This window comes from Parus major, chromosome 1 (assembly GCF_001522545.3).
Source record: "Parus major isolate Abel chromosome 1, Parus_major1.1, whole genome shotgun sequence".
Taxonomy (NCBI): domain Eukaryota; kingdom Metazoa; phylum Chordata; class Aves; order Passeriformes; family Paridae; genus Parus; species Parus major.
In genome coordinates, this window is record NC_031768.1 from 80,926,233 (window position 1) to 80,953,919 (window position 27,687).

General features: G+C 41.6%; 2 protein-coding genes across 12 annotated transcripts; one reads left to right on the forward strand and one right to left on the reverse strand.

The window, feature by feature from the left end:
* The first annotated feature begins 6 nt into the window (after nt 1–6).
* ANKRD42 (ankyrin repeat domain 42) lies at nt 7–21,488 on the forward strand. 8 transcript variants are annotated; one of them, XR_004498468.1, is made up of 14 exons: nt 7–157; nt 972–1,680; nt 3,205–3,312; nt 3,628–3,747; nt 4,341–4,476; nt 7,343–7,543; nt 7,865–7,990; nt 9,649–9,754; nt 10,367–10,542; nt 10,948–11,074; nt 13,662–13,806; nt 14,966–15,092; nt 17,365–18,142; nt 21,358–21,488. XR_004498468.1 is itself a non-coding variant. In XM_033516345.1 (14 exons), the coding sequence occupies exons 2-13, from the start codon at nt 1,110–1,112 to the stop codon at nt 15,053–15,055; spliced, it is 1,515 nt and encodes a 504-aa protein (XP_033372236.1). In that variant the 5' UTR covers nt 7–157; nt 972–1,109; the 3' UTR covers nt 15,056–15,092; nt 17,365–20,018. The 8 variants fall into 8 exon arrangements, 6 of the variants coding, with proteins under 6 accessions (XP_033372236.1, XP_033372228.1, XP_015482716.1 ...); XM_033516345.1 differs by lacking the exon at nt 21,358–21,488 and having other exon boundaries at nt 972–1,125; nt 1,517–1,680; nt 17,365–20,018; XM_033516337.1 differs by lacking the exon at nt 21,358–21,488 and having other exon boundaries at nt 17,365–20,018.
* On the reverse strand, nt 15,917–27,687 carry CCDC90B (coiled-coil domain containing 90B). 4 transcript variants are annotated; one of them, XM_033516358.1, is made up of 9 exons: nt 27,645–27,687; nt 24,478–24,597; nt 21,794–21,897; nt 20,430–20,531; nt 19,756–19,797; nt 19,605–19,676; nt 19,470–19,523; nt 18,433–18,547; nt 15,917–17,297 (listed from the first exon to the last, which is right to left on the reverse strand). In XM_033516358.1, the coding sequence occupies exons 1-9, from the start codon at nt 27,670–27,672 to the stop codon at nt 17,242–17,244; spliced, it is 693 nt and encodes a 230-aa protein (XP_033372249.1). In that variant the 5' UTR covers nt 27,673–27,687; the 3' UTR covers nt 15,917–17,241. The 4 variants fall into 4 exon arrangements, with proteins under 4 accessions (XP_033372249.1, XP_015482787.1, XP_015482797.1 ...); XM_015627301.2 differs by lacking the exon at nt 27,645–27,687 and adding an exon at nt 26,461–26,597; XM_015627311.3 differs by lacking the exon at nt 27,645–27,687 and adding an exon at nt 26,232–26,435.

A 27,687-nucleotide genomic window follows, 5' to 3' on the forward strand; every position in this document is an offset into this window, starting at 1 on the left:
AAAAAAGCACTAGAATTATGGAGCCTGCCTTCTGCTTTTTGAAGTGTATTTTTTTACAGAACTGATGTTAACAGCTGTTTCTGAACTTCAGTCCCAGGCTGCTTGTGCTAAGAAGCCAGTGCAGCCACCCACCCTTGGCGTTCATCTCCATGCAGCAGTAGGTATCCAGACGGAGAGGGAAGACAAACTTATTTCTCCTGGTGGCCCTTGTTGTTTGCTTGTCCTCTGGGTTAAGGAATAAAAATTAAAAAAACCAGGATGCCTTGAACTTGCCGTACTGAAACATTGTGTTAAACACGTTAGAACTTTGCTGTAGTATAATCGGCCAGGCCTGCCTGTGATGTTGTGTAACTGGGCCGAAGTCTCTTACCCTCACTTGGCATAATGAGCAATTACTTCCTTGGCAAAATATTATGTCCTGGTGAAGCTGTTTTTTAAAATAACCTAACCAACCCAGACCTCAAAATATATTTAGATATTTTGGAAATATTATTTGGAAACATGAGCTAGATGACCTCCTGAGGCCCCTTCCAACCAGAATTATTCTGTGTTTCTGTGCTCCTGCTGCTGTCCTCACAGTGTTTTGCAGGATGGAGTCCTGGTTTTTAAGTTTACTAGGCTTTGTGCAGGGCAGTCATGCAGCCTGCTGAGCTGGGGAGGTGGAGGTGGGATGAGACACAGGCACAGCAGTGTGTTACAGCACACATGGGGTGTATTACTGTCAGCCTGCAGTACTAGAATACAGCCCCCTGCTCCTCTCTGTGTCACCCTAAATCTGCCTGAGCTCTACATTACAGATTACATGAAAATAGGCACTGGTAAACTGCAGAGACTGTTTTTAATTATATCTTGTGCTTTTTTTTACAAATATGACAAATATGTTAGTGCAATAGCTGTTTTGTATTCTTTAATATTTTTTTACCTCAAATTGTGTAACAGTGTTAACTGCTAGTACCATTTCTTCTCCACAGGCAGAGGAGCTGAGGCACTAATGCCTTGAAACCTTCAGTTTTATTCTTTCTTGACTTGCTAAAGAGTAGCCCAATTCTTCAGGACTTCCAGCAGTGTGAAATGTAATCAGAGTTTTAGTGCATTTGTGTACCAGAGTGATGACCACTGTAGAAGGTGAATGCTAATTACTTTAAGTTCTTTTTTGTGCTTGGCTATCTGAAGTTAGCCCCCTCAGCCATTAGATCCAGTTACCTCTCATATTTCTGTTTACAAGTTTTGTCAAAGTATCAAGATGTTGCAAGGGGTTTGGACATGTAATTCTCCTTGTTTCCACTCATGTAGTTAATCAGTGTAAAGGCCTGAAGGGAGGACACAGGTTATTTGATCCAATGGCCTGGTAACAGATTTTTTTTTTTTCTTTTACCCTACTGCTTCTATGTTTAGAGTTTGATTCTGTGCCATGAATGTCAACTGTGAGATTTCTTTGATTCATCACACATTTTCCATCTCTTAAATGTCGCTGATTTAAGCAATGGACTAATGCCCTTTTATTACTCCTCACTAGTTGTCAAGAAGAAGCAAAATTATACTAGTGTGCATGAAGCAGTGAAAGCTGGGGATGTAGAACAGCTTGCATTGATGATAAAAAGTGGAGCCAGTATTAATGAGGTGGATGTAGTTCACAAATTCACACCCTTGCAGTGTGCTGCTCACGTGGGAAGTCTGGAGGTAAAACATTACCTTAGTGTATAGGCATAGCTGGGCTTTTATAAGTCCATATTTCCTTCTCTGGGAGTGGCTGAACACAACATTTCTTTGATCAGACTGAATCAATAATCTCTGCCTGTTTTTCTCATGAGCAGGAGTACAGGATTTTGGATTTTTTTTTTCTTTCTGACGCCCCAGGCAATTTACCTAATCAACTTTGCCATATTTTACAAAATCATTGATTTTTGTACTCTGAGCAAAATGTGCCTTATGACCTTTCAGACTCATGACCTTCTTTTGTCTCTATTGCATTTTCTTCTTCTCTTGAGACATTTGGAAAATCCTATAGGACATGTAAAATGTTCTGAAGGTGACTGAGATAGATGAGAAATGACATGAAAATGTGTTCATTCTGCTTACCAATATTCCATGCCTCATTCTCCATAGAAGTAGTCCTAATACATTTTATTTTAATAAATGAACATGTTGAATAATGGTAGAGAAATCAGCAGGTGATTGTATCAATATTTTAAACTTCTAGAAGGACTGAACTGCTGTGCTCAGCACAACATTCCCTTTCTTCTTGCAGCCTCCTTGTTCATTGTTCATGGCAGTCTAACCTTGAAGCAGCAAGGCCATTCACATCCCAAAAGAAAAAAACGTTAAGTTCTTGTTAAACTCAAGAATTTCTAAGTGCAGTGCTGCTTCTGGAATTTAGAGACACTGTCAAGAAAATGCTAATTGTCACATCAGCCCCAAAACCAGATTGCTTACCCACTCTTTTTGTCTCTATAAGTTCTGCCGTTTTTCATTTGACTCTCCTACTTTGCAATCAATCTGTTAGACTTCATTGAATTATCTGTCATCTATTTGTCACTAAGCTCCTTGGCAGAAATAGTGGAGGAAGCAGAGCTGTAAGATTGCCTGAAAGAAGATAATAAATCTTAATAATATGTAATAAAAAGTTCTAACTGTTCCTCTAGCTGTCTTTGGATAGTTCATAAAGCTTTCCATTGCAAGCAATGATATCTAAAAAAAAAGTAAATAAAACAAAACTGAGCCATGGAAGGATGAGAAGAGAGATGGGATTACATATATCTAAGAAGCCTAATAAATTAAATGAGGCTTTAAATATAGTACGTGATATTTTTCCTGCTAGTAATTTTAGCTGGAATTCATGTGAGCATGTTTACATTTTTTTTCCCAATGCTTTTGCCTCCTGCCATGTGAACACTCTCACGGATTACATTTTAAATCTGGAAGGGTAAAATAAAAAAGTCATACTGTAACATCAATGCTAGGATCTGAATCAGTATGTTATTTGCACATTTTGTACCCTTGGGTGAAACCTGGAAAGTATAACTTACCCATAACTCTCATGCACAAATACCTGTTTAAGGCATGCTCTGGGGTCTCGTTATTTCCATAAGGAAGTATTCCAACACCGGTTTGAAGTGTACCTTTGATGGATAAATTCTAGTTGAAATGTGCCTCAGAGACACAATGTGCCTAGTTAAATAAAAAGCCCTTTTGTTTGTTGAGCAGTGCCTTCAGTGGTTGCTGTGGCATGGAGCTGACACCACACATGTGACTGTGAGAGGCTGGACAGCGGCTCACCTGGCAGCCATCCGAGGGCAGGATGCCTGCATGCAGGTACTGTAAATACTCACTCTCAAGCAAAAGTTAGTAGGGCAGACCTTGATACTGGACAAATTATGAGTATCAGCTGAGGGAGCCCCTTAGGGAACTATGAGTAGCTCATCTTGATGTCTTGACATGCCAAATCAAGTTAATAATTTTCAAACCAGAGCACTCATTTGTGCTGTCTGTGCAAACAGAGCTATTTGTGCAATACCAGGCCCCTGAGGTCAGCCTAGAGTTATCCTGTTGGTCATCAGAAGCCATCCTTCTAGGAAATGTTTGTTTTTTCAGCTTGTGAAATGAACTTGTGCTTTACCTTTCTTTCAGGCCCTGTTACTGAACGGAGCAGACGCAGCAGCTCGGGACGAGCGCGGGTGCACGGCCTCGCACCTGGCTGCAGCCCACGGGCACTCGTACACCCTGCAGACCCTGCTGCGCACCGGGGTGGTGAGACTCCTGCCTGCAGTCCTGCTGCACAGCCACAGCCCAGCAGCCTTTCCCAAACAAAACCCTCCCTCAAATAAACTGAGATTTAGGGCTGTAGACTAATTACTATGGGGCAATTCATTTAGTGGCTAAATTTCCATTTTCTTAGATTGTGACATACATTCAGGGAAAGAATCAAAATTTGTAGAGAATCAATAATGTGAGTTAATCACCTTCCACTGAAGATGTCATTAAATGAACATCAGGTACTGGGGTGATGGTAATTTTTGCAGTTCTAAAAATCTTCTATAGTAAAGGAGACATAAACTTAAAAAAAAGAAAATTAGTCCAGATGCATATTTAAGGAGTAATGACCAATTCAGGTCATTGTGATGATAAAGATATGTCTAAAAATGTCTAAGTGTATTAAGTAAAAGCAAGATCCTGTGAAAAGTACCTGTCTTGCAACTGGAACTGCATCTAATGTATGAACTTTGAAAAATGTTATTTGGTTTGATTTAAATAATTTAACACAATGAACAGCTGATTCCCATATAAAATTTGTCTTGTGTCTAAGATTCAGAAGAGAAGGAATTAACCTGCTTTCATTTTAGGAGGCAAATGTTTCAGATGGGAATGACTGGAAACCTGTTCATTATGCTGCTTTTCACGGTCGCTTGGGGTGTTTGCAGCTTCTTGTTCGATGGGGAGCATGTGTAGATGATGTGGATAACAATGGAAACCTTCCAGGTATATCAGGATAAATCATATGTTTTTAAACATTTGGTTTACAGTTGTTGTGAACTGTGATAATTGGGTGAATTATAACTAATGCACAGCAGCACTGTTTGCTATTTGATTCCATGCAATCCACATAGATTGCCCATTTTTCTAAAGATGGGAGGATTTATAAAATCCAAAGTGTTGCTCTGTTGGTGACAGTATCCCATTCACTGCTGCTGTTAGCAAGGATGAGAGCTTGAAAATGCTAGTATGGGGAGCAGGCTGAGCCTGACTGGAGCAGGTGAGCAGCATCTCCTGTGTGTGTGATGGAGCTGGTGTGCCAGTGGAGGTCACAGGAGAAAGACAGGTGGAGGGGGAGGCAGTTTCAGCTGCTATGTGCTACTTTTTGAATTGGTGCCAGTGTAATGAAGTCCTGGTGTGTTTGCATGCAAGTTTTGATATCCCACTGTTTCTTAACTGATTTTGTAAAACAGTTGCTTTCATTTTCCTGAGATTTCTTCATCTTGATTTCTGGAATACTGCATTTTTGGGATTATTTGTAATTTCTTTTCATTATTATCAGTGTATTCATTTTAGCATAAAAATTGGCCAGTGATTTTGCCTTACTTTTTGTATTTTCTCCAGTATTCCTCTCCCTACCATAGCTCTGCCTCAATATCCTCTGTAAGCTCAATGGTATTGTTCCTGTCTTGGATTCTCCTTGCATCCTTTCCCTTTTAACATTTTACTTCTTATGGTTTGTCACATTATTTTTTCCAAAGAGCATATGTTTTTCTCTATAACTTGTAAAGAGCTATCTTCATAAATCCCTTCTTAAAATCTTTTACCTTCTACTAAGTACTATTTACTTAGGAAACAGATAGCCATGTTCTGTTTTGGAAACCGGGGTCTTGTTATAGGATTTGAGGCTCCTGCATCCCAGCAGGAAATCTGGTGCATTAGCAATCAGGGGTCACAATGTTAGGCACCCTGGGGGCAGCATGGAAGGCAGCTTTATTTCCATTTGGGAACACTTCCCTGATAGAAGACTTCTGTGGAGAGAAAGCAGATGCCAGCACAGTTCTACTTAAATGCTCTGTGTAAAATGATAAGTAGAAAACTGGTTTTGTTGTATTTTGAAATCTACAGAAGCTTGATCTTCCAACCTTTGTTCTCTTTCATTTGATCATATTATCTTCCAAAGGAAAGAGAATATTTTGGAACATGGCTAGTAACAGATCAGTAGTAGTACTGTGCAAACCAGCTTGTTGTCTGCTTGTATAGGAGAAGTGAACTTAATTCATCATAACACACTTCAGCTTCAAGATTAGCTGAACTGTGCTGTAATTTTTCCTAAGACACTACTGGAAGAAATTTTTTGAGGCTGCAGTGCCAGGCACCTGAAACTTAAAAACTGGCTGTATCTTTTGCATATGTGTGTTACAGCAAAGGGTCTCATTAGCTTTGCTGATTTGCTTGGTAATCTTTTGGAAGAAAAAAATTCTGTGGCTCATTCAATGTAGAGAATGGGCTGTGCTTATTAACCGAACATTTCAATTTGCTTTCTCTCTGTATTCATTTTTGGGCCACATCCATGCTTCTTTTATTGCTCACTAGTCAAACCTATTCTAAAAATCTTTCACAGACACAATTTTTTGACTTGCAGCTTTGAGAAGAGTGAATATTGTTAGTCTGATTTAATAAAAGACAAGGTAAAACAGAGAGAAGTTGGGATACCAGAAGATTTTAGGTATCTGAAAATGGATTCATAAGGGTTGAGTCAGTTTTTCACTAGCTGACTTACCTTTAGCATGGTACCCTTCTTTTCCCTTCTTCCTGAGAACTAACTCACTAACTAAAATTCAGACAGTGGCAAAAACTGCCCTTATTTCAGTGAAGCTCAGATTTTAAACGATCATCTATACAGAGGTATCCTCATCATGCTATAAAACCAATGTCCACAACCTTTTAGAGCAATTATGCTCTGGAAAGCTGTGGATGGTTTGGTTTGCTATAGAGAACTTGCATGTGCCAAAAATGGAGTGAGATGGGTTTTTTGGGTCCTGGGTACATTGTTTGTTGATTATGAAGACAGTGAGATTCTTCCCTGAAGACAAACAAATCCTTTTGCCTCTAGAACATCAGCCAGCTGTTACAGAGCATTTTCATGGAGCGATAGAATATAATTAGCATTTACTCGGCAAGTTCTTCTCATTAATGGGACCAGAGGATATTACTTATGTCAAACTAGTCAGCATGTGTTTGGTACCTCTTATTTTGTTGTAGGCCCAGCACTGTAGTAATATTAAATAAGTAAACCTCTGCATAGCCTAAAGGTCAGGTGAGGAATGTACCTTCAAATATTTTGTCCAGTAAAGCACCTATCACTCTCCTCATTTTATAGGTGGGGTAACCAAGAGTGTGATGCAACTTGTTTGTGGTGGCACAGTAGAGCCTAAAGCAGAAATGGCCTTGGCTCCTAAACAAGGACATTTCTTGCTGTCCCCCTGTAAGGAGTATCCCTGGAACAGCAGCTTCTGAAGGCAGAGATCTGTGTTCCTGGGGGAGGTGAGGCCCCAACAGTGCACTCTCCAAGCTAGGCCTAGGTGCTCTGCTGGGAGTCTGTTTTACAGTCTACTGCAGTCAGCTCTGCCAGGGAATCACCTTTGCAGATCCCATCCTTGGCAGCTTAATTTCCTTTGCCTAGAGCTGAACTCTGTCCCAGGTGGGAGCTGAACATCTGCAGTTCAGCTGAGACTGCTCTTCCCCTTGTGCAGTGTTGGATGGCTTATGTGCTGGTAGAGGAGCCAGCTCTAACCAGTGGTGAGAGTATTGCTTTCTCAATGGGCAGCAGGGCTCAGCTCTAACACCCTTTGTTTTATTTGTGCTGTAGCACATCTGGCAGCAGTGGAAGGACACTTGCATTGCTTTAAGTTCTTGGTCGGGAAAATGTCCAGTGTTATGCAGACTCTGAAAGCCAGGAATGACCATGGAGAGACTCCAAGAGACTTGGCTGAACGGTTTTATAAAGATAATATTCTGCAATATATTGATGGTGTGGAAAAAGAGGAGGAACATCCAGAGATGCAGGAAGGTGAGTATCGATCTAGATACACTAGAAAAAGGCATTATGTGTAATTCTTTAGAAGTGCACAAAGGCATACTTATTGTCATTTTGGGTCTGTGAAATTAATCTCTTAACTGTATGAGATACCTGTAGCCATAACCAAGACATGTTTAGTCAAGTGTCTGGTGAGCACTGCTGGTTACACTGCTGCATTTTAGTTGATTAAGGAGCATTTATCCTTGCTACCTCTGAAGTGTCCATACAAAAGTTGCTGTGAGAGAGGTGAGCTGTGAGACATGTTCAGTAGAACTGCTGGCATCTGCTTGGAAACGTGCATTTCATTTTCAGTTTTAGCTTTCCCAGCTCATGATGCTGCTTTCAAAGGGGACTTGTTAGTGGTTAGAAGACTAGTGAGAAGTGGAGTAATCAATATTAATGAGCGGGACGATAAGGGATCCACTCTCCTGCACAAAGGTCAGTAAATATGATCTGTGTTTCAGCTTGTTACTCCTTGTTGCTGATTTATTTACTTTGTTTTTCAAGTGGCTGCTAATCAGATAATGAAAACCAGCATCTCATTTCTTGAGGGCTTGGAAAGGCAACCCTAAACTCCTTATTTTTTTAATGTATGTGTGCATGGGCCACTCTGAAAACAATATAACCAAGCTCAAGTCAAGAAAAAAAGAGCTTATAATAAAGAGAAATCAGCGTCTAAACTGAAAACTAAGTAGCACTGACATTTATTTACTTACTAGTTGTATATCAGTATCAGCTTTGTTGGAATTAATCTTGCTTTTCAGTGATGGAGAAAGAATGGATCAAGCACATGAATTCCAGCTTTGAGTGATAAATAAGGCTGTATCCTAACTATAAAAGCTTTTAATGATAACTTAATTTAATGTAACTAAATAGTTTTGAGGTTTTTGGTTTTTTTTAAATCAGGCAAGATGTGGCTTTTAGAAACTTGGCTGGCTAAGTATAAGAATCATCTGTATTGTGGCCTGGGCCTTTATTTACATCATTACTGTGGGGATATGTCGTAAAAACCACAACAAAGTCATTTGGTAGGATACTGTGAAGAAAGGTAACTTCTGGTTGACACTTTGACATGTAGTGGACTGCTAGTATTACAGAAAAAATAGTCCTTTTGTGTTTAGGGGTTTCACAGTATTGTCTGAAAGAAGAAACAAAAGATGTAAGAAAGAGGGAAGCATTTCTGTAATATGCTTTTAACACATTTCCTACATTTCTTTTTTACTATATAGTAGAATTTTTAAAAACACAATTGAAATTCTTATTTAAATAACTAATATGTAGTGATTTTAAAATCCCACTTTCTTTTCTTGGAATGATGCTGACCTACAGTTGTTTCATCCCCAGTGTTTACATGCTGATGTTGTAATTTCATTTTCTTATCTCAGTAAGAAAACAAATATAAAAAATAACCAAAAGGAAGTGCTGTCAAGAAATGGATTTATTCTTACTTGAGAAAATCAGTGTACAGTTTCATCTAGACTTGCCAAATACTATCTTCCTTAAGTGAGACATTGTTCTTGGCACCACATGGTGGGAGCAGTTGCCATGGCACATCATATGAGTAGGGTTGTGAGGATGCTGCTGAGAGGTGCTGCCTTGAGTGTCTGTCCCAAGAAATGCTGTAGCTTTAGCTCCAGCACAAAGCTTTTCTTTTCTGAGACAGCCGCACACACCACAGACTGGGGCAGCCAGCTGTGTCTGAACCTGGGAGCCCAAAGCCTGGGAGAGGTGGCAGCGCTTGGCTGCCAAACTGTGATATACAGGCCTCTCTTACTAGGGCAGCAGTTATTTGTGTGTCTTGTGCTTCGTACCTGAGACTGGGAAAGTTTAGTTTAGCTTGTCCAGCAAGAGCTGCCAATACATTTTGAGAACTAGAAAGAGTCACCAAACCACACGGCATGCTCTTCCCCAAAACTCTGTGTACCCAAGTGATGTCAGCATCTTGACACACAGGCTCCTCTTGAAATAGTATCTCCCTTGTGGTGTCCTAGTGAACCCAGCCTTTGACATGTCAAACAATGGCAAGAGGAGGACATTTGAGGTTTGAAACACTTCAGTTGTGTATAACTGACTTGTGTGCACCTTCCTTCCCTTAGCTGCTGAACAGGGACATATCCATTGCTTACAGTGGTTGGTTGAAATGGAAGCTGACTGTGACATTACAAATGATGCTGGAGAGACTCCAAAGGATGTAGCCAAGAGGTAGCAGTACATATCCTGTAGCTCTGACACTTATTTATTTGCTATTTGTGTATCAAAAATTTGTTTATGTCAGCTTTGTTGGCATTAATCCTGATTTTTAGTGATGGAGAAAGAACAGAGCAGGCCCATGAATTCCAGCTCTGATTGATAAGCAAGGCTGTATTGTAGTATAATATTGTAGCTATAAAAGGTTTTAATTTTCACTTAATTTAATTTTCTTTTCAGTGAGGTCAGACACAAAAGAGGAAAACTAGGTCATTTTCAAGAGGACAGTTGTGAGCCCGTATGCTCATAGTTTGATGTACAGAGTTAATGAGAAGTAGCAGAGGCCAGCCGATTTTTGCATTAGTAAAAATAATGCAGATTCTGATGAGATTCAATTAAGAAATCCTGCAAATGAAAAAGATGCCTCTAATGTAGGAGCCATTGCCATAAGATTCCATCAAGGCAGAGCTCATGCCATAAGAATACTACAAAAAGTAGATAGATAGTTGTAGTGTGTATATAGTGCTTCCTTTAGTCCTGAAACTCCTCTGATAAATGGGAACGTGGACAGTTTCAGAGAGTTTCTACCACACATGTTTTTCCAGATTTTAACTGTTCTCTGTGTAGATTTGGCCATCTGGCAGCTGTGGAACTTTTGGCACCAAGAACTGCAAACAATAACTCTAGCGATGAAGAACTAGATGCAAACAACATAAAGTTTTTTGAAACACATGGTGTGGAAGGGAGTACAGATAGCAAAGAAGATTTAACCCTGGATAAAGCAGAGAAAAGGAATGCACGCAGTAAGCACTGTATTTCCATCATTTCTTGTTTGCAAAAGTTATCAAGACTAATATTATAGCCCTAACTATGACAGTTCCTGCCAACTGCTCTGATTTTTTAGTTGTAAGGTGAGATGGTTGTCAGGATATATGTAATACTAAGCATTGAAACAAATTGTTTAGAAAGCAAGCAGAAGGCAATCAGATCATAATTGTTACACCATTTTAATCTATATTGGAGCAACAGTGTTGGATTGCTATATTGTTTTTGACATCTGCTTGCTGTGTGGGTGTCAGGTGTAGCTCAGTGTTTGCTGAGCAGTGTGATTTCTGCTCTTGTGTTTGTGAGACTATTTTCCAGACTATTGGATTCCAGCATGACTGTCTTCTCCTTGCATTTGACCTACCTGTGACTCTTTCTTACAGTAAGGGCCTATAACAAGATTAAAGAACTTCAGCGACTTCTAGAAATTGCCTACAGCAACTACAGACAGCTGGGGGGAATAACTGAAGAGGAGAGGAAGATGAAAACAGAAGAAAGGAAAGCTGAGAAGTAAGGTCATTCTGCTCTGCTAATGGTTAACTCTGAGGGGCCCATTTTAAATCTGCCTCTAAAGATGATTTTCCTCAAATTTGCTTTGGCCATTCTGTCTGTTCCACTTACCAACTTCAACCAGGCCAAAATAAATGAATTGCAGCAATTTGTCTGGCCATTTCTAAACTTCTACCACGATCAGCCCCACAACACAAGTACTTGATAGGTCCATGATTCTTGTGCAAGACCATCTGTTTGGTCTTCAGGTTTTTCTGAAGATGTGTGCAGTAGGTCTTATAGGTTCTGGCTGTTTTGTTTCCACTGAGGATGCCAAAGACTTGTATGCCCTGCAGGAAATCTGAAAATAAGCAAGTCTCAGCATGTTTTGGATAGAAGTGCATATACAGCAGAAATTATTCAGTGACCTGCTAACATTTCTGTTCATTGGCAATATATTGCAATATATTGGCAATATAAAACAAGCATTAGCTTGTTTCCAGACCACAGAGAAAAACCTATCAGCAAACCTGCCCTTGCATGTGAAGCATTGTTCATGATATCTAATTCTCAGTGTCCCCATTAAATCAAATGGTTCTGTTAGGTTGGTCAGGTGATTTCATGGACAGATTGTCTACATTTCAAAGAAAAGTCTATCAAAGATTTAGAGAATTAACAATACTTCAGCTTCCACAGACAAACCTGTCTCCACCTCTGCCTGTTGAACATTTGTCTACCCTCTGTTCTCAGTCTCTGTAGAAAACCACTTCCATAATGTGTTTGGGCCAATTCAAACTACTGTCTTTGATTGGTCACTGAGAGAGACTGTCCTGAGCCATGAAGATGTACACCATCAAGAAGGCAGCAGACTTAGCAGTCTGTGTGGATTTGGAGCAGGTAACAAGTGTCACGGATTGCAGTGGTGTTTGTTTTACAGCCATATCTGAGCCAGGAGTTCTTTTGGTTTCAGGTCACCCTTTCACTTGGCTTATGCTGAAAGTCCAGCTTCCTTAATTTGATATATAATCCATAGGTAACATTTCTACTTTCACCTGAGTTAGTTGTTGTGAGCTCCTTTTTCAACATCTTGGAGAGCTGTAGGCAGTTCCAGGGCATAATTAGACATGTACTTCAGGATGAGATTCATCACTTCTAGAAGTGTTTCTCTTGGTTTTAAAGGAGGAAGGTGACCAGCTCAGGTGTTGATGCCTACATTGAAAGGTCAGAGCAATCTGGTTTAAATGATGGAAAAGTCACTGTTGATTAATGACAGACATGAAAGTTCAGTTTGGATAGAGCAGCTGCTCAAAAGCTAGCAGTGTCTATTAGAAGGCTCTGGTGGGGCTCTTTAAGGGATGTTGCTTTCTGTGGCATGTGTGGCTAAACTAGAAAAATTGTGAGGCTCTCTCTCCCTCCTGTGAAAGCTAGATAGCGTCCCTAGCCCCAAACTATCCTTTTGAAAAGGAAATGGGGGGCTTCTCAGCATACCTGTCTCCCTTCTCAGGGTACCTATCTGTGGATAAACCCCAAGATGCTTGTATCATAGGCCAGAAAACCTCATTATTGACAAAATACTTGTGACAAAACATAAGTTTCACCATTTTGCTAGATGAAAAGCAGGAGTTGTCACTTGGAATGGCCACTGTAGCAGATTTTGAAGATTTCTGCTTTAGTCCAGATATTTTGGCTGTAAGAGGCCTGGCCACTTCACAGTGCTTTAACCAGGGTTCATTGCAGGAAATTGTCACCATGAGTGTGCCACACAGTTTGGGAGTTGTGGCTCTTTAATTGGAAGCATGGAAGAAGTCAGCTGTCCCCTGAGCACTGCCCACAGACCATTCTTGCAGTGTCAGTAAGGTTGATTGGTGGCTCAAAGGGTTTGAGTCAGGAGTTCTTCACTCCGGGAAACAGGGAAACACGGTAGATCTTGCTGAGAGCTTTCCTGCTGTGCTGTTGGATGCACAGGGCAGATAGCTTCCGTTCCTTTTACTGATCTTCCATCTTTGTAGCTGTGATAATTTATCCTGGTACAGGAGAGAGCCAGCTCAACTCCAAACTCTGTTTATGTGTCAGTTAAACAGTTCCAGGAATCTCAAATAATTTAGGAGCCGTTGAGGGTGTGACCAGTGAGATCTTGTGCAACTCTATACAAGCCAGTCATGCAAGCTGCCATCTGAGTGTTCCTCATCCGTGCCTAAGCCAATCAATAGGAAGGATGTAGAAGCACCAGATGTGAATGAGAAATCTGCCCCTGACCTTTCCAGAATGCTGCTGGCTTTGTGCTTTTTCTCTGTTTCGTAACAACTTCATTGGGGCTCGGGCGCTTCTCCCTCCCCCGCAGCTGGAGCGTGGCCTGGTCACAGGAGCGGCCCGGGCTCGGTGTGTGGGCAGACGGCTCCATCTCGTGGTCCCATCGCAGCCGAGCAGGGAGAGCTGCTGCTCAGCGCTGTCACCAAGCGCCCGGAGCCTGAGCACAGCTGGCGTGAGCGTGCTGCGCTGCTTTCGGCGTGACTGACCTGTTTCCTGGCAGAGGCACAGCACCGCGGGGAGGAGCCGGGGCAGGTTTGGATGTACTTCATGCTCTGCTTGTCTCCTTTGCTTTTGGCAGGGCTGTGAGGGAGCTGGAGGCCCAGCTGGAATATGAGCGAGTCAGGCGGGAGAAGCTGGAGAGCCAGCTGGACGATTATCGTGCTGAGATAAACCAGCTCCGAGAGGGCAGGGGGAACACCCGCACCGTCTCTGCTGCCTCCGCGGTGAGCGCCGCACCAACTCCCCTGGCCGTGGCACAGAGCCACTGCCTGTTGCTTGTGTGTATTCCCTCTATTAGAGGGCACAGTGCTAGGAAATACTAGAGAAAATGTGCTACGGCTTTCAGCCAGGGGCACTGAAGGGAGCAGGAGCCCTTGTCTGTCCTTGACAGTGTTTCTGCTGTGAAAGGATATCAGTTTCTTTCTGTACCCTGGCAGAGAAGCACCGCTATTCTTCATCTTAATGTTCACGGCAGGAGCGGGCTGATCCCGTGTACTTGCATACTGCGTAGCCAGTGACCGGCAGCTCCCCTTGGCTGGCACCTGGTGTCTGAGACTCGAATGGTGCTTCAGGAAAGGTGGCACCACCTATGGAACTACCCAGCCTGCAGGGGTGTAGAGATCACTACAGTGAGTCCCCAGAGGGGGACAAATTCAATAACAGGGACTTGATCCATGTCACAGTGTCTGGAGTCAGTCAGGCATACTGAATGAGAACCCAAGATCTCATAGAAAATTCATGGAGAGAATTGTTTGTTTGGGAAAGGAACGGTACATGCAGCACTAGAAATTCTCAGACAGAGGCTCTATATTGAATTAAAAATTAAGCTTTTTTTATATGATAGGAACATAAGAAGGACGAGGACACCAACACTGCAAGCAGCCTCTAGCTGATGATGTTTCTAATTTTTTACTTTTCACCCGTACAGACAATAGATGATGGTGCTTCTATTCTCTCAGAGTGTTTTTTATTTCCCAGACTGTTTTCCACCTTTTCAGTCAATTGCCTCTGCAGTCCCTTGTTTTTGTGCTTGTTGGTGGAATCTCAGGCTCTGAATGCTAGGTGCCACAGCTGTATTTCAGAGGCCAACTGCACTTCTTCAAGGATGTTTCTGCTTCTCAGCCTTGTGATTGCCAGGCTGGCAAACATTTTCTTTGTCAGTATTTTTCATTAGGCAGTTGTTTGGTTTTTTTTTTTTGTAATTTCCCCTTCTAACCAAGCTGCTTTTGTGGCTGAGTGACTGCTATAGCCAAGGAAGCCCATGCCCTGGGACTGTGCTCTCAGCTTCAGTCTGAACACAGTATTCCATGGTTACTCCCAGATGTAGATTTTTACATTCTTTCAGTGGTTGCTGTTTAATGGCTGCAGTATTCTTTGTTTCAGAAAGCTGAGACAATGGCCAAGTCTTGCAAAGACAAGAAGAAAATAAAGAAGCAGCCAGCCTGCAGCCCAGGAGGAGCAAGACTACGCTGAGGAACGAACCTCAAAGGAGGGGCAGCAGACTGTGGAGGTATAAAAGCAGTATTTCAGATAATGTGAAGTGTTTGCACAGCCCAGCTCTACAGATGAGCTGTGGGTCTCTGCCTTTCACTGAACTGTGTTTTTAGTTCTCTAGTTCTCTGGCCTAACAAGAGGAAAGTCACAGGCCTTCACAGTTCTAGAGGAAAGTATCTCCATCCGCTGGTCTATTTTGTACTGCTACCTTAGGGTGGAGGAAGTGCACATTACCTCCTAGCATGTTCAGTGTGGAAGCTGAATAGTGGGTAGGAGAATTACTTCTCAGCTGCAGAGCTGCCAGACCCCTAGCTTTTGATCTTTAGTCATTCCTAAAGGCAGCAGGAAGTGACTCCACTGTGAGGTGCCAGGTGATGTGCAGCAGTCTAAGTCAGGGCTGAAGGATTTACTAAGTTATGGGGCAGCTTGTGGTTAGAAATGGCAACCCTGACCTCTCCTTCACACCTAACAATCAGTTAATGACTACACATGTAAAAGTTTTTCTGTCAGCTGTGTGCTATTGTGAACTTATTTTCCCTCTGGAACCCTCATTTTGAGACTTAAAAGGTAATTCTTTTAGTGTGTCAGTCCTGATCTGTCCTCTCCTTAGTACTGAAGAAAATATCTGAAAATTTCAAAGATATTGAAAAATAAAAATCCATGTTTTTGTGTGCACCATGAAGGAGAGGGACGCTGACTTAACAGCATAAGCCTTGCATCAAGAGCCTAGTTCAGGGTGTGTGAAATGATGGCTGTGAGAAGCTGCGCCAGACGAGCTATTTCCTGTCACCATTGGTGCTAAACTTTCATGCAGAAACTCTCAGATATCCAGACAGCAAATAAAAGAAATTAATTTTATTTTCTTGAATGAAGATGATAAATAATTTAATGCAGAGGATATAAGAACAGGCAGAATACCAGCAAGTTCAACTGTAAACAGAATAAAACAGCAATAAAAATAATTGCCACTAGTCAGTACTACATAGTCCTTAGCCCATAAAAGGTCTATTCTTACTTCAAAGTTAATCCATAAAACTTAAAAAAAAAAAATATTATTTTACTGTAAGAATCAAACCAAGCATATGCATTTGTACTCAACAAGATGGAACTGCTTCAGTTTTGGAAGGCATCCACCTGTGTTGCAACTCTGCAACAAAAGTTGTCAAGTCCCTGCAGAAGGCAGTGGTCAGGAGGGTCAGTGTGTCCCACAGGATTACAGAAGAGTCTGGAGGAGTGGGGAGGAGGATCAGCACCACCACCACCCTGGCACCACTGAGATTCTGAGTATTTCTATATTAAAAGCCAGATACTATGCCCAGAAAATATGTACAGGTTCTTGGAAATACTCTGCACTACTTGAGGGGGAAGTTAAGAGCACTTATCTATTCTAGGGCTGTACACAGGCACAGGTAGTGGAAGCATTTCCCCTTGGAAAGGCAAAGACAGAGAAGTTCTCCCATTCTTTTGACCTCTGGGCTTAGAGAAATTGCAGGAGATACTAAAGAAAATAATTCTATAGAGACATTTTGTACATGAGGTTTTGATGTTTTCATAATGAGATTTTTCATGTTTTCAAGGAAGGAAAAAAAAAAAAGGTTCTTTAGTTAAGGTCCAGGAGTGTGTTTTTACACATGTAACTAAAAAAAAAACAAAGGGCCAAGCTTCAGTTAATCAAAAAAGTGAGGAACAAACTGAAGGCAAAATCCTGAAGCTATGTTCAAGATTAATTTACTTGGATCAGATTAGGTATGTTGAAGTCTGGTATCAGCATCCCCATACTGGGAACTCTAATTTGGGACTTGTATTCCCATTACAAGGGTACATAAAATACTTAGTATTTCCATTTTGAAAGGAGCTGAGAATGAGAATTTTCCAGAAAGAAAACAAATTTAATTCTAAAAGATAACTTTCTGGTATAGCATAAGATATACTTTGAAATAAATACAGTATTGAATAGGAAGCAATGAAATATTACTATCTGGCTACTTCCCCCCAATTATTTTGATCTTCAGTGTGTTACATATTCAGAAAACATTTTTATTATATGGGAAGAATATCAAAATAAAAAGGTGCCAAGTTTATCTACAGCACAGATGCGTTTGTCAAAGTGGTGTTGCCTGGGTGGCCTTTTCTGTCTGTATTTAGTGCAGTCATTCCACGTAGATCTATTTCCAGAATCTGTAAAATCCCAGTGCTATTGCTAAGCAAGTGAACACCGAAGCTGTTAAAAAACCAACAAAGAAAGGAAATAATTAGCTGAATGCTGTTTTACCACATTATCCATACAGGAAATTAGCTGCAAACAGATGGAAGAATGTACCAACTCTAGAGCAGAGCCTCCTAAACCTCCCGGATTGCTGCAGGTGCGACAGAACAATTCCAGAAGCCAATGGCTGTCTCAGATGCCGTAGCCTGCACAGCAGCACAGCCGCAGTGCTGAGATGGGAGGTCCTGCACAGCAGCCTGAGGAGCTGTGTTTTCAGGGACACATCCCAACAACTATGCTGGAAGCCTCAGAGCAACACAGGCTACAGGGGCTTTTACTACTGTCACTGGAAACTGCACTACAGGAGAGCTGGCTGCACCAGAGCTCACATTAGACAGCACAGGTTTCCCATGGAACCAAAGTGACAGCAAATTTGAAAACAAGCTGTCAAACACAGCAGCATTCCTGAAGCCTGACAAGCTGTCCTTTGGATTAGTTACATTGCTGTTTCAATTAGTGTTAGAATAAAACTAATCACCTTTTCTTTTGAACTTATTCTCACTTCCAAATATAATGCATTACTCTCTTTTTATCCAGCTCCTACACAATAAAACCTTCACTGGTTACATATATATTGAGAAGACTAATCTCAAATCAGACTGAAATTTGTTCTGCTTGGCAGGGGAAAGTACAAGCGCTGCCATACTGAAATTGTGTGTGGAGACTCAATCGGAGGCTGAACTGGTCACTCTCAGACCAGTCCTGAATGATAACAAACTTTCAGGCTAATGTAAAGGACCCCAGCAAAACATCTGTAGCAACTCCATCACATCAATCAATGGCTGCTGCAGCAAGCAGAGGTACTGTCAAACTGGGTAAGGTATTTAGGCTTTCAGTTTTTTTAAACCCATGTCCATATTTGCCCTAATCCCACTTCTGGGCACAATCCTAGTCCTACTGTGGCATGCTCCCACCTCCTCTGTGTTCTCTATCACATTTCTTCCAGCTAGAGGGGGGAGGGAAATCTCCTCCACCCAATCCAGGCTGTCTGATGCTACAGACATGCTGTCTCTTTTAGAATATACTCCTGGAAAGAATTTTATACATCCACAATCCAGTACCAGTACTCACCTCCTTGCCTATCACATACCTGCCAAATAGCGAATGGTATCAAGTTTATTCGATTCCATGAGCGTTTTTAAGGAAGCTATTTCAGTGTCAATTTTATTACTGATTTCTGAGATAATGCCATTGGTATGTGCATCCTGAAATATTAAAAGTATATATTTGACAATGGTCTCTAACCCCTTCAACTTTCCAAAGCTCAACTAAAATACTATGGTATCAGAAATAAGAAGCAATTTCCAACCTATCTCTGCTAAGAGACATTAGAAGACAGAGAACATTGCTTTATACAATCCAGGAAGTTTGCTGAAGGGATAGAGACAGAAAAAAAGAAAACTCCAATGATCATAGAATCACAGACTGGCTTGGGTTGGAAGGGACCTTAAGACCAGCCCCCCTGCCATGGGCAGGGACACCTTTCACTAGACCTAACTAGGTTTGTGAGAGCCCCTTCCAGTCTGGCCTTGAACACTGCCATGGATGGGGAGTCCACAACCTCTCTGGGCAACCTGTGCCAGTGTCTCACCACCCTCAAGACACAGACTTTGTCTCTGATGTGCCAGTGGCTCCTAAAATAGATAATCTACAGCACACAGAACAGTATTCCTGCATTTTTGAAAAACAAAGGTTTAAGCATTCACAAGGCATATTGCAAAAATGGAAGATATGCTCAATATGGGACATTGTCCCTCTTCAGCCTCTTAGACTTTGCTGTCCTCCAGCAGCTTTGAGGACTTGCAGCTCTTGAATTGCTTGGCTGTAAGCACCTACACCATCCCTGTGGCACAGCTCATCAGTTAATACTGGGAAAAGGGCAGCATGATAGCTCATGTCCCACCTGTGCCAGCCACAAGGTACTTGGGAAGTGAGGGACAAGGCTGGAGCACCTCCCTCTGCTGACTGGAGTTTAGCGTGAATCCCACAGGCAAGAAACACAACAGCCCTATGTGATAGAGCCTGGCCTTTTGCTTTACCATACCCAAAATGTATTAGCTTTCACCAAAGTTTGGGGTTTACATAACATGCAATGCATAAGTATATTCTGCTTCGTTCACTACTTACTTTTTTATGAAACTCTGTAGTTGCTTCCATCAGTTTCCTCTCCTGATCTGTAAACTGTGGATAAAAGATAAATCACAACTCTAGCAACAGAAACACAACACAGAGCTAATAAGGGCATCTTCACAGACCACTTACCATATCTGTCACCCTGCTCCTCTCCAGGTTTATGTCTAGCTTGCTGTCAGCTCGGATTTTTCCTGTTTCAGTCTTTAAAACAAATTAAGATTATGAAAATAGCTATTTATTTTCTCTAATGGGAGTGTGTGGATATTTGGTGTTTACTTACCATTAGCTGCTGTTTAACTTGATCTAATTCAATTTTCATTTTCTAAGTGCAAAGGAGAAAAAAAATTTTTACAAATTCAGGGAAATTAAACAAATTAACAAATGATGTGTTAGCTCTGCATCCATGCAATTATTCTTCCCCATTTTTCCTCCCAATGGGGCAATTTGTTCTTGATTAAATATCCTAACCAATGTGTTTGGATATACAGGCATATATAATCTAATGGGAATTTAGTTCAAAATAAAGGAATTCTTTTGTAACAATGATGGTCTTGTAATTCTGAGTCTAAAGACAGAGATATCAAAATACCATAAAATATAAACAAAACATGTCTCAATCACCAAAATTAATTAAATTGTTGCAAAGGAATGGCTGACTCCTCCCCCTGCACTATATTGTTAATGCTCAGAAACTAGTAGTTACCCTTAAATAAAATTACAGAAGATGAAAAAAAAGTACACATCTTAGAATCCTTTACAGAAGATCTGAGCAGGTCATAGCATGTGAAATATATTTTAATGTGATCTCTGAAGTTGTAACATACAGACTCTTCAATTCCAGTAAAAGTATCCGGAATTACTTCTACATTTATATTCTATTACACAAAACTGGATATCAGGTAAAACACAAAAAATACTGCAATTAAACTGTTTAATGAAAGTATGTATCAGTACCTCGTTCTCTGCTCTCAAGTTTGCAAATTCACTTTTCTCCAGGATGACCATATCTTTCCGAATGGAGTCCAAATGTGCCATTATCTGCTGTAAAGTTATTTCCTTTGAAAAATAAAGCATGCCATTGGTTAAGGTGCACTCTTTCTGGCAAGTAAAGAAAAAATGTTTAGGTCTGAAATGATGAAATTAGCTACTGCAAACCACAAAAGTGGGGAGTCTCTCTAACAAGAATGTGACAGAAACAGACAATTTCATACCAGCAATTTGTTTGAAAGATTCAAGAGGTTTGTGCTTTTCTGTTGCTCTAATACACCAACTCTGAACTTAGGCAAAAAGGCTACTTAGTCCAAGTAGCGATGAAATGAAATAGACCTGAAACTACAGGTCAGTCCTGCAGTCTCCTCCACTTTCAATGAACATTCAGTAGCCTCAGAAGCATTAATTGTTGATCTGAATGCAGCTCTTAATAAGCATTTTCATTTCTTGCCTTCCCTAAGTCTGATGGACAGAAGTAAAACACTGCTAAAAAGCACTGAGGAAAGCCTTCCTGGGGTTTGAACTAACAAGTTCAGAATTCAGCCACTACATATAAACACAGGAAAAAACAAAAAGCAGAAAATAAAGGAAGAAACTCAGCATTTTAAAATGCTGAAAGCAATACTCCTTCCCCCAGCATATGGAAGGTACCCTACTATTTAGCATGGAAAATGACACATTGCTGTGGGATTTTCTGATGCACAGTGATGGTTTTGATCATTGCTCCAGAAGGCTGTGCAAGCTGGAAATATGTACCATTCTTCTTCCGTTACTTAATGTAATTAAACTTTCATTTTTTGTTTGAACTGCTGCCTTTCTTCAAAAAGATTTTTATTTTACTGGCATTTACTTGTAATAAAAGTTGTCTAACTTCTTTTTTTTTTCTTTTAAGTCTCAGAAGAAGACAAGAACTTCTGTCTCTGTGGTGTTTTTTCATCAAAATGTAAATATTTCTTTTCAGAAATCCTATTATATGCAAAGAAAGTCAGCATCCCAAATAGAATTTGCATGGAATTGTATTAGGCAGAAACAATGGTTTTTATAGTGTAGTCAGTATTGATAATAAATATTTTAAGATGGCATGAGGCATGTGAGCTCCTCAGTGTAAATGAAACCAAAGTTTTTGCAAGAATTGTAAAAAGTTAGTTGTAAAAGTTAAATTCCAGTGGAAGCTGCTCAGGGCCTATAACTATCTGTTAAAATCCCAAGTGAAACTTAGCAATACCTGGCACAGTGAGGTGTTTGTTGTACTAGAGAGAGCTGCTCACTTGTGTTTTAAAGATGCAAACATGAGCCTTTACAGCTGCACAGCACAGACGAGTTTTTACCTGCTGGGCCTGTGTAACCATGTCCTTATAGACGGTGTCTAAGCTGACATTGGACAGGGTTATCAACGCCGACACGATGGTCTGTGCCTGCTCCTTCCCGAAGCCTAGGGGACAATTGAAGGATGACAAGTTAAAGTGATATTAAAAATCTGGATGAGGAGCAGGAGATGCTCAAGTGCTGCACCTAACCACAGTGGCACATGGGAATTCACACAATGACTGGACACTGACAGCCAGGAGCCAATCACTGCAACTTCAGCTAGAAAAAACAAACTTAATGCTGCAAAAATCTGAGGCACAGTACCTTTTAATATACTGAAAGTCCAGACATGCAGCTGATAGAGACCAAATTTCTTCACACAAGATTCAGCCATTCATGCATTATAAAAATAATTTAGCAAAACTTTACTTCATAATGAACTTCCACAAATTCTGTAAAACCAAACTTACCTTGAGCTACAAAGCATGCAATCTGTAGAATAATAACAAATAATTCTGCATATATTGGAACTGTCCTGCACAGATAGGAACATATACAAAACTGATTTTTAAACTGCTGCATTCATTGCCTGCAGAATGAACTCAAACTGAGATTTTTGCCTTCTGATGATAAACAAGTACACTTTGTCTGTAGCTTGGTGTAAATTTGAAGTGTTAAAGATGATGTGTGATGAATAATGGGGAAAAAATTGCTCTCATTTTAGCCAGATCTAGTCAAGTGCTGAAAGCTTTTGCCCTAGAGATTTATTTCCAGTAATCTGACTGATATGTTGTGTTTCAACTATCCCATTTTATGAAGTGGGCTAAATTAACATTGAAAAATGCTTTCAAGGCATATTATTTAGAGAACTATGACACTTCTCCCTTCTAGAATACTAGTACTGTCCAGGTGCACCACTGGTTTACATGTCTAAAAAAGCTACATGTGCTTTATGACAGCTTCTTTCCACTACAAAGTGTGATAGTATTGCTTCAGTTTCTCTGAATTTTCAGGGTGACTTAAGCTGTTGCCAATTCCTTATGTTGCTCTTCCTTCACAGCAAGAAATGACTGTGTTTTGCAAAAGTTTAGAAAATGAGGAAAAATTTATATAAGCAAGAGATGGGAGCTTGAAAACTGCTCAAAGCTTGGGAAAAACAAAAATGGCTCCCTTACTTTTGTGGTTTTACCAATAAAGACCTGTCACTGTGGTACTGAAGTATTTGTAGAAGTTTCAGAACAAATTAAACTGAATAACAACCAGCACCAAACAGACTTCACCTCACAAGCTCTAAAGGAACTCAAATAAGAAATAGCTGAATCAGTCCCTGGGATGAGTAACATTTCACAGCCTCCCATGGTTACCCATGGACTGGAAAATAACAGTGCCAGTTTTTAAAAACAGTTCTAGAGAGATGTAGGGAAGGACGGGCTGTCAAGTCTGACAAGCATAAAAAGAATAGACATAGGAGACTACTGTAAGTCTTTTAACTGCTAACACATATTATTATTATTATTAGACCCAAATAGTGGAAACAATCCTAACCTCTGACTGTACAAAGTTTCTTTTGTCACTTGGGATTTTAAAAGATAGTTGCTAGTTCTGATAAAGCCATCAGCTCAAAGCTCAGAAGGGATCAATCAAGCAAACCAAACCCTTTGAATGACTAGGAAAAAGAACAGAGAACAAAACAGACACAACATTACTTTACTCTGCAAGTCCACAGGACATTCAGTTGTCAAGTAATGTCAGCACTGTTCCCTGGAAACATGAAATGGTATGTGATAGAAGCACAAAATATTAACAGACGGGCATCATGAATAATCAAAAATATGGAAAATCTACTGCTTCAGGAAAAATGAAACAAGCTGTGATACTTCTGCTTGGAAAATGATGGAGCAATATGACAGAAATTTGCATAATCATGAATGACATGAAAGATTAAATGTTCATTCCTTCTTCACACAGATGAGCTAAATGGGCATCAAATTCACCTCACAGATGCCAGATTCTGCATAAACAAAGCATGTGGATGTCTGAAGTTCCATAAGAAAGGATATTTTGGATAGTAATCAGTTTATAGTGGCTCAGGGACTGCATAAACTTGTGAAAAGATTTCCATTGAATGTTACTAAAACTCTCAACTGATTTAAAATACCTCCAAGGTGACAGAAACTGGAAACTTGGAAAACACAAGGGGATGTGCGACATACACCTGCTGTGTTATAACACTCTGCAGGCTCTGACTGACAGCTACTGCCAGGAGACAGAACCCAGGGCTGGATGGACCCTTTATCTGACTTCAGCCAGTCTCACCCACAACAGAAGTGTGGGCATTGAGAATGTATCACAGCACCATGCTGCTGAAAATATTTCTTACTAGGAAAAAACCCTTCACTTCCTCTTAGTAGGCTAGTAGAAGGAATTTTTTGAAGAGCTTCCTTTTTGCTATGAAAGTCTTCAACTGTTACTGTCACTTCACATTTGTTACCTGTGTTATGTTCCTCATCTGGAAGATACACATAAACCTGCCTACAGCTACAAATAAGGTAAACCTAATGTCTCCTTCACCAGCCTCCTCAAGACGCTGCCAAAACATTTTACACCACCAAGTACTGGTACTCTGGAGAAACTGACAGCACTCAAAGTTACACTACTTAATATTAGAAGTTTTCCTTCAATTTATCTATCTCATATCACTTACCATGGGCTTCCAGATCCTGCACTAAAGCATGGGTATCAAAAGTCACCTTCCTCTGCTCCAGGGGAGTGATATCAACTCTTCTGACATCGTATGATTTCCTCACAAACGTGGCAGCAAAACCTGGAAATAATGAAACATGCCTTAATGTTACCTTGATTGGCTTATCATGCAATACATTAATTTTAATTTCTTCAATCACATAAAAGCTGCATGGATATTGCAACAAAAAGCTGGGTTACAGCACACACCAGAAACCATCAATCCCTCTTCCACAGGAAATTTACACTAAACAGGACTTACAGGTCTGTCTGAAGTGCATTCATGTAACTGTCCCACAGACAAGCATCCTGACACACCACAAATAAACCCCCACAGCCAATTGCTTTATAAATACTCGGGAAACATAATTTAAATAATTTTCATACTTGTAAAACACAGAATTGACTTTATGCAACTAAGCCTTCATTGCTATTTTATTTAAGTTGTTGAGCCTTAATTCCAACAGCTTTTTATTTTATCACAGAATGGTCTGGTTTGGAAGGGACCTTAAAGATCAACCAGCTCAAACACCCTGCTATGGGCTGGGACACCTTTCACCAGACCAGGTTGCTCAGAGCCCCTTCCAGCCTGGCCTTGAACACTTCCAGGGATGGGGAATCTACAGCTTCTCTGGGAAACCTGTACCAGTGCCTCACCACTCTCACAGTAAAGAATTTCTTCCTTATATCTAATCCAAATCTCTCCTTTTCAGTGGCTTGTGTGAACATAAAGGTACATTTAAAAAAAAAAAAATATATGCAAGTCTAATTTTCATGATGAATTAATTTATTGGTTCACCAGGAAAGTAACTGTGCAGTAAAGGGATACAATGTTTGTTTCTAATTCCTCAGTGATTAGGTTTACCTAATCTCTAAAGAGGGATTAGCTAACCTCAGGTATTAGTTAAAGATCCACTCTATTTATGATGTGCCTTCCCACAAGCAGGTTTCACTGCTTCTCCTACTTTTACTTCAAGCATATGTTTCTCTTCACCTTCTCTTCACCAAAAATGTTTGTGCAGTTCTGCATATTACAGATTCTGTTCTGATTAATTATTTGTCATCTAAGCAGCCCTGTTACTTCTTAATCTGCTTATCTGAAACTATATGCACTGCTGGCTCTCTCTCTGCCTTAACCAGATTGTTCTGTGTCTTATCCAGATCTTTACTCAAAAGCTTAATATAATTTAAAAAAAAGGGAATCTTGTGCCACTAGTAGATAAATCAAGTTATGTGCTATCTTACAAATACTATAAAGATCTGGCTAGAACTTAACCAGCTACAGCACTGCATTATTAATGACTCTAGTAGAGTTAAGATGCACCGAATGCTACACACAGATAATTAAAACCAACTCAAAACATCATTTTCACGGAGCTGTCCCAACATTTAAACGCACAGCTCTCGTCTTCTAAATGCATTGGTAGATTTTTTCACTGGGTACAACAGCTGCATTGCATAGACGCTGTCCTAAGAAAGGTGATATTACAGGTGTGGTTGCTCGCCACGCTGCTCTTGGCCCCACTGCTCCACTCCTGCAGTCTCGACAGGATACTCCTCTCCCAGCCCGGAGCTGAGAAAACCACTCCACAAACCCCTACCTGAGATACCTTTTGGTGACACCCTTCTGCACCCCCTGGTAACTCCCCCCGTCCCGAGCACCACCTGACAGCCCCATACGCCGCTCACCCGGCTGCTCCCGCCCGTGGAACTCACCCCTTGTTCCAGCCCCGAGGGAAGGCCCTCAGCGCTCCCTCACACAGCGCCTCAGGGACGGGCCCCGCGGCCGCTCCCTCACACCGAGTCCGGCCAGCGCCCTGCGCAGCCCCAGCGCCGCTCACAGACCCGGCCAGGGCTCACCCGACCCCGGCAGCCACCTGCCCGTCCGCGCGAGGGGACTGCCAGCCGGCCGGGGGACCGAGCACGGCGCTGCGGCGCCTCTCACCTCTGCGAGGAGCCGGGGGCAGCCGGGCCGGGATCGGGAGCAGGAGCGGGCCGGCCCAGGCGCGGATAGCAGCGCTGCTCCCGGCGCCCCTCATACTGCCCCAGCCCTCCGCTTCCACCCGCTCACTGCCGCTTCCGGCCACTCCGCGGGGCATACTGGGTAGTGTAGTCTGCTACCGCACAGCAGGGCTCGGCCAGAGGCGGCGGCACAGCGCCCCCGTGCGGATGGGAGGAGCCCAGTGCTCTGCCCGCCATGTCCGCCCGCACAATGGGAGCTGCTACGCTCTGTGACGCGCGGGGAAACCTCCTTGAAGATCAAGTAGTTCCAAACCCCTGACATGGGCAGAGACACCTTCCGCTAGACCAGCTTGTTCAAAGCCCCCTTCTGTACTTATCTCATGGCAAAGTTCTTCTGTGGCCTTCACACTGTTTGAGACGGGCAGCTGTGGTCTGTCTTTACTTGTGGGCAGGGACCCTTTCACTTCACCAGGTTGCTCAAAACCCCATCTAGGCTGGCCTTGGCACTCCAGGGATGGGGCATTCACAGCTTCTCTGGGCCACCTGTGCCCATGCCTCACCACCCTTAAAGAATTTCTTATATCTAATCCAAATCTCTCATTTTCAGTGGCTTGTGTGAACATAAAGGTACATTTTTAAAAATAATTTTATTTTAGAAATACATGCAAGTCCAATTTTCATGATGGATGAATTTATTAGTTCACCAGGAAAGTAACTGGGCAGTAAAGGGATACGATGTTTGCACCTAACACCTCAGAGATACCTTCTCTGGGCAGCCTGTGCCGATGACTGGGCCCCATCATGGTAAAGAATTTCTTCCTAATATCTAATCTAAACCTGCCCTCTTCCAGTTCAAAACCCTTGCCTCGTGTCCTGTCACTATTGGCTCGTTTAAAAGTCTCTCTTTTCATAAGCCCCACCAAGGTGCTGGAAGACCGCAGTGGGGTTTCCCTTTAAGATTCTTCCTGGCTGAACGTGCCCGACTCCCTCAGCCTTTGTAGAAGTGCTCCAGTCCTTTGATCATCTTTGTGGCCTCCCCTGGACTTGCTCTAACAGGAACACATCCTTCTTGCGTTGAGTTCCCCAGAGCTGGACACGGCACTGCAGGTGGGGTCTCACAAGGGCAGAGCAGAATGGCAGAATCCCTTCCCTCGCCCTGCTACTCACGCTGCTTTTGCTGTAGCTCAGGACACATTTGGGTCTCTGGGCA

Excerpts from the sequence above, each read along its gene's own strand:
- CCDC90B (XM_015627301.2), bottom strand. The coding sequence starts at position 26,554 with ATGAGGGGCGCCGGGAGCAGCGCTGCTATCCGCGCCTGGGCCGGCCCG. Across the intron at positions 21,898-24,477 it reads GCAGGATCTGGAAGCCCATG|GCTTCGGGAAGGAGCAGGCA; the intron begins GTAAGTGATATG and ends ATTGTCCCCTAG. Across the intron at positions 18,548-19,469 it reads CTACAGAGTTTCATAAAAAA|GATGCACATACCAATGGCAT; the intron begins GTAAGTAGTGAA and ends TTAATATTTCAG.
- ANKRD42 (XM_033516337.1), top strand. The coding sequence starts at position 1,492 with ATGCCCTTTTATTACTCCTCACTAGTTGTCAAGAAGAAGCAAAATTAT. Across the intron at positions 1,681-3,204 it reads CTCACGTGGGAAGTCTGGAG|TGCCTTCAGTGGTTGCTGTG; the intron begins GTAAAACATTAC and ends TTTGTTGAGCAG. Across the intron at positions 3,748-4,340 it reads CCCTGCTGCGCACCGGGGTG|GAGGCAAATGTTTCAGATGG; the intron begins GTGAGACTCCTG and ends CTTTCATTTTAG.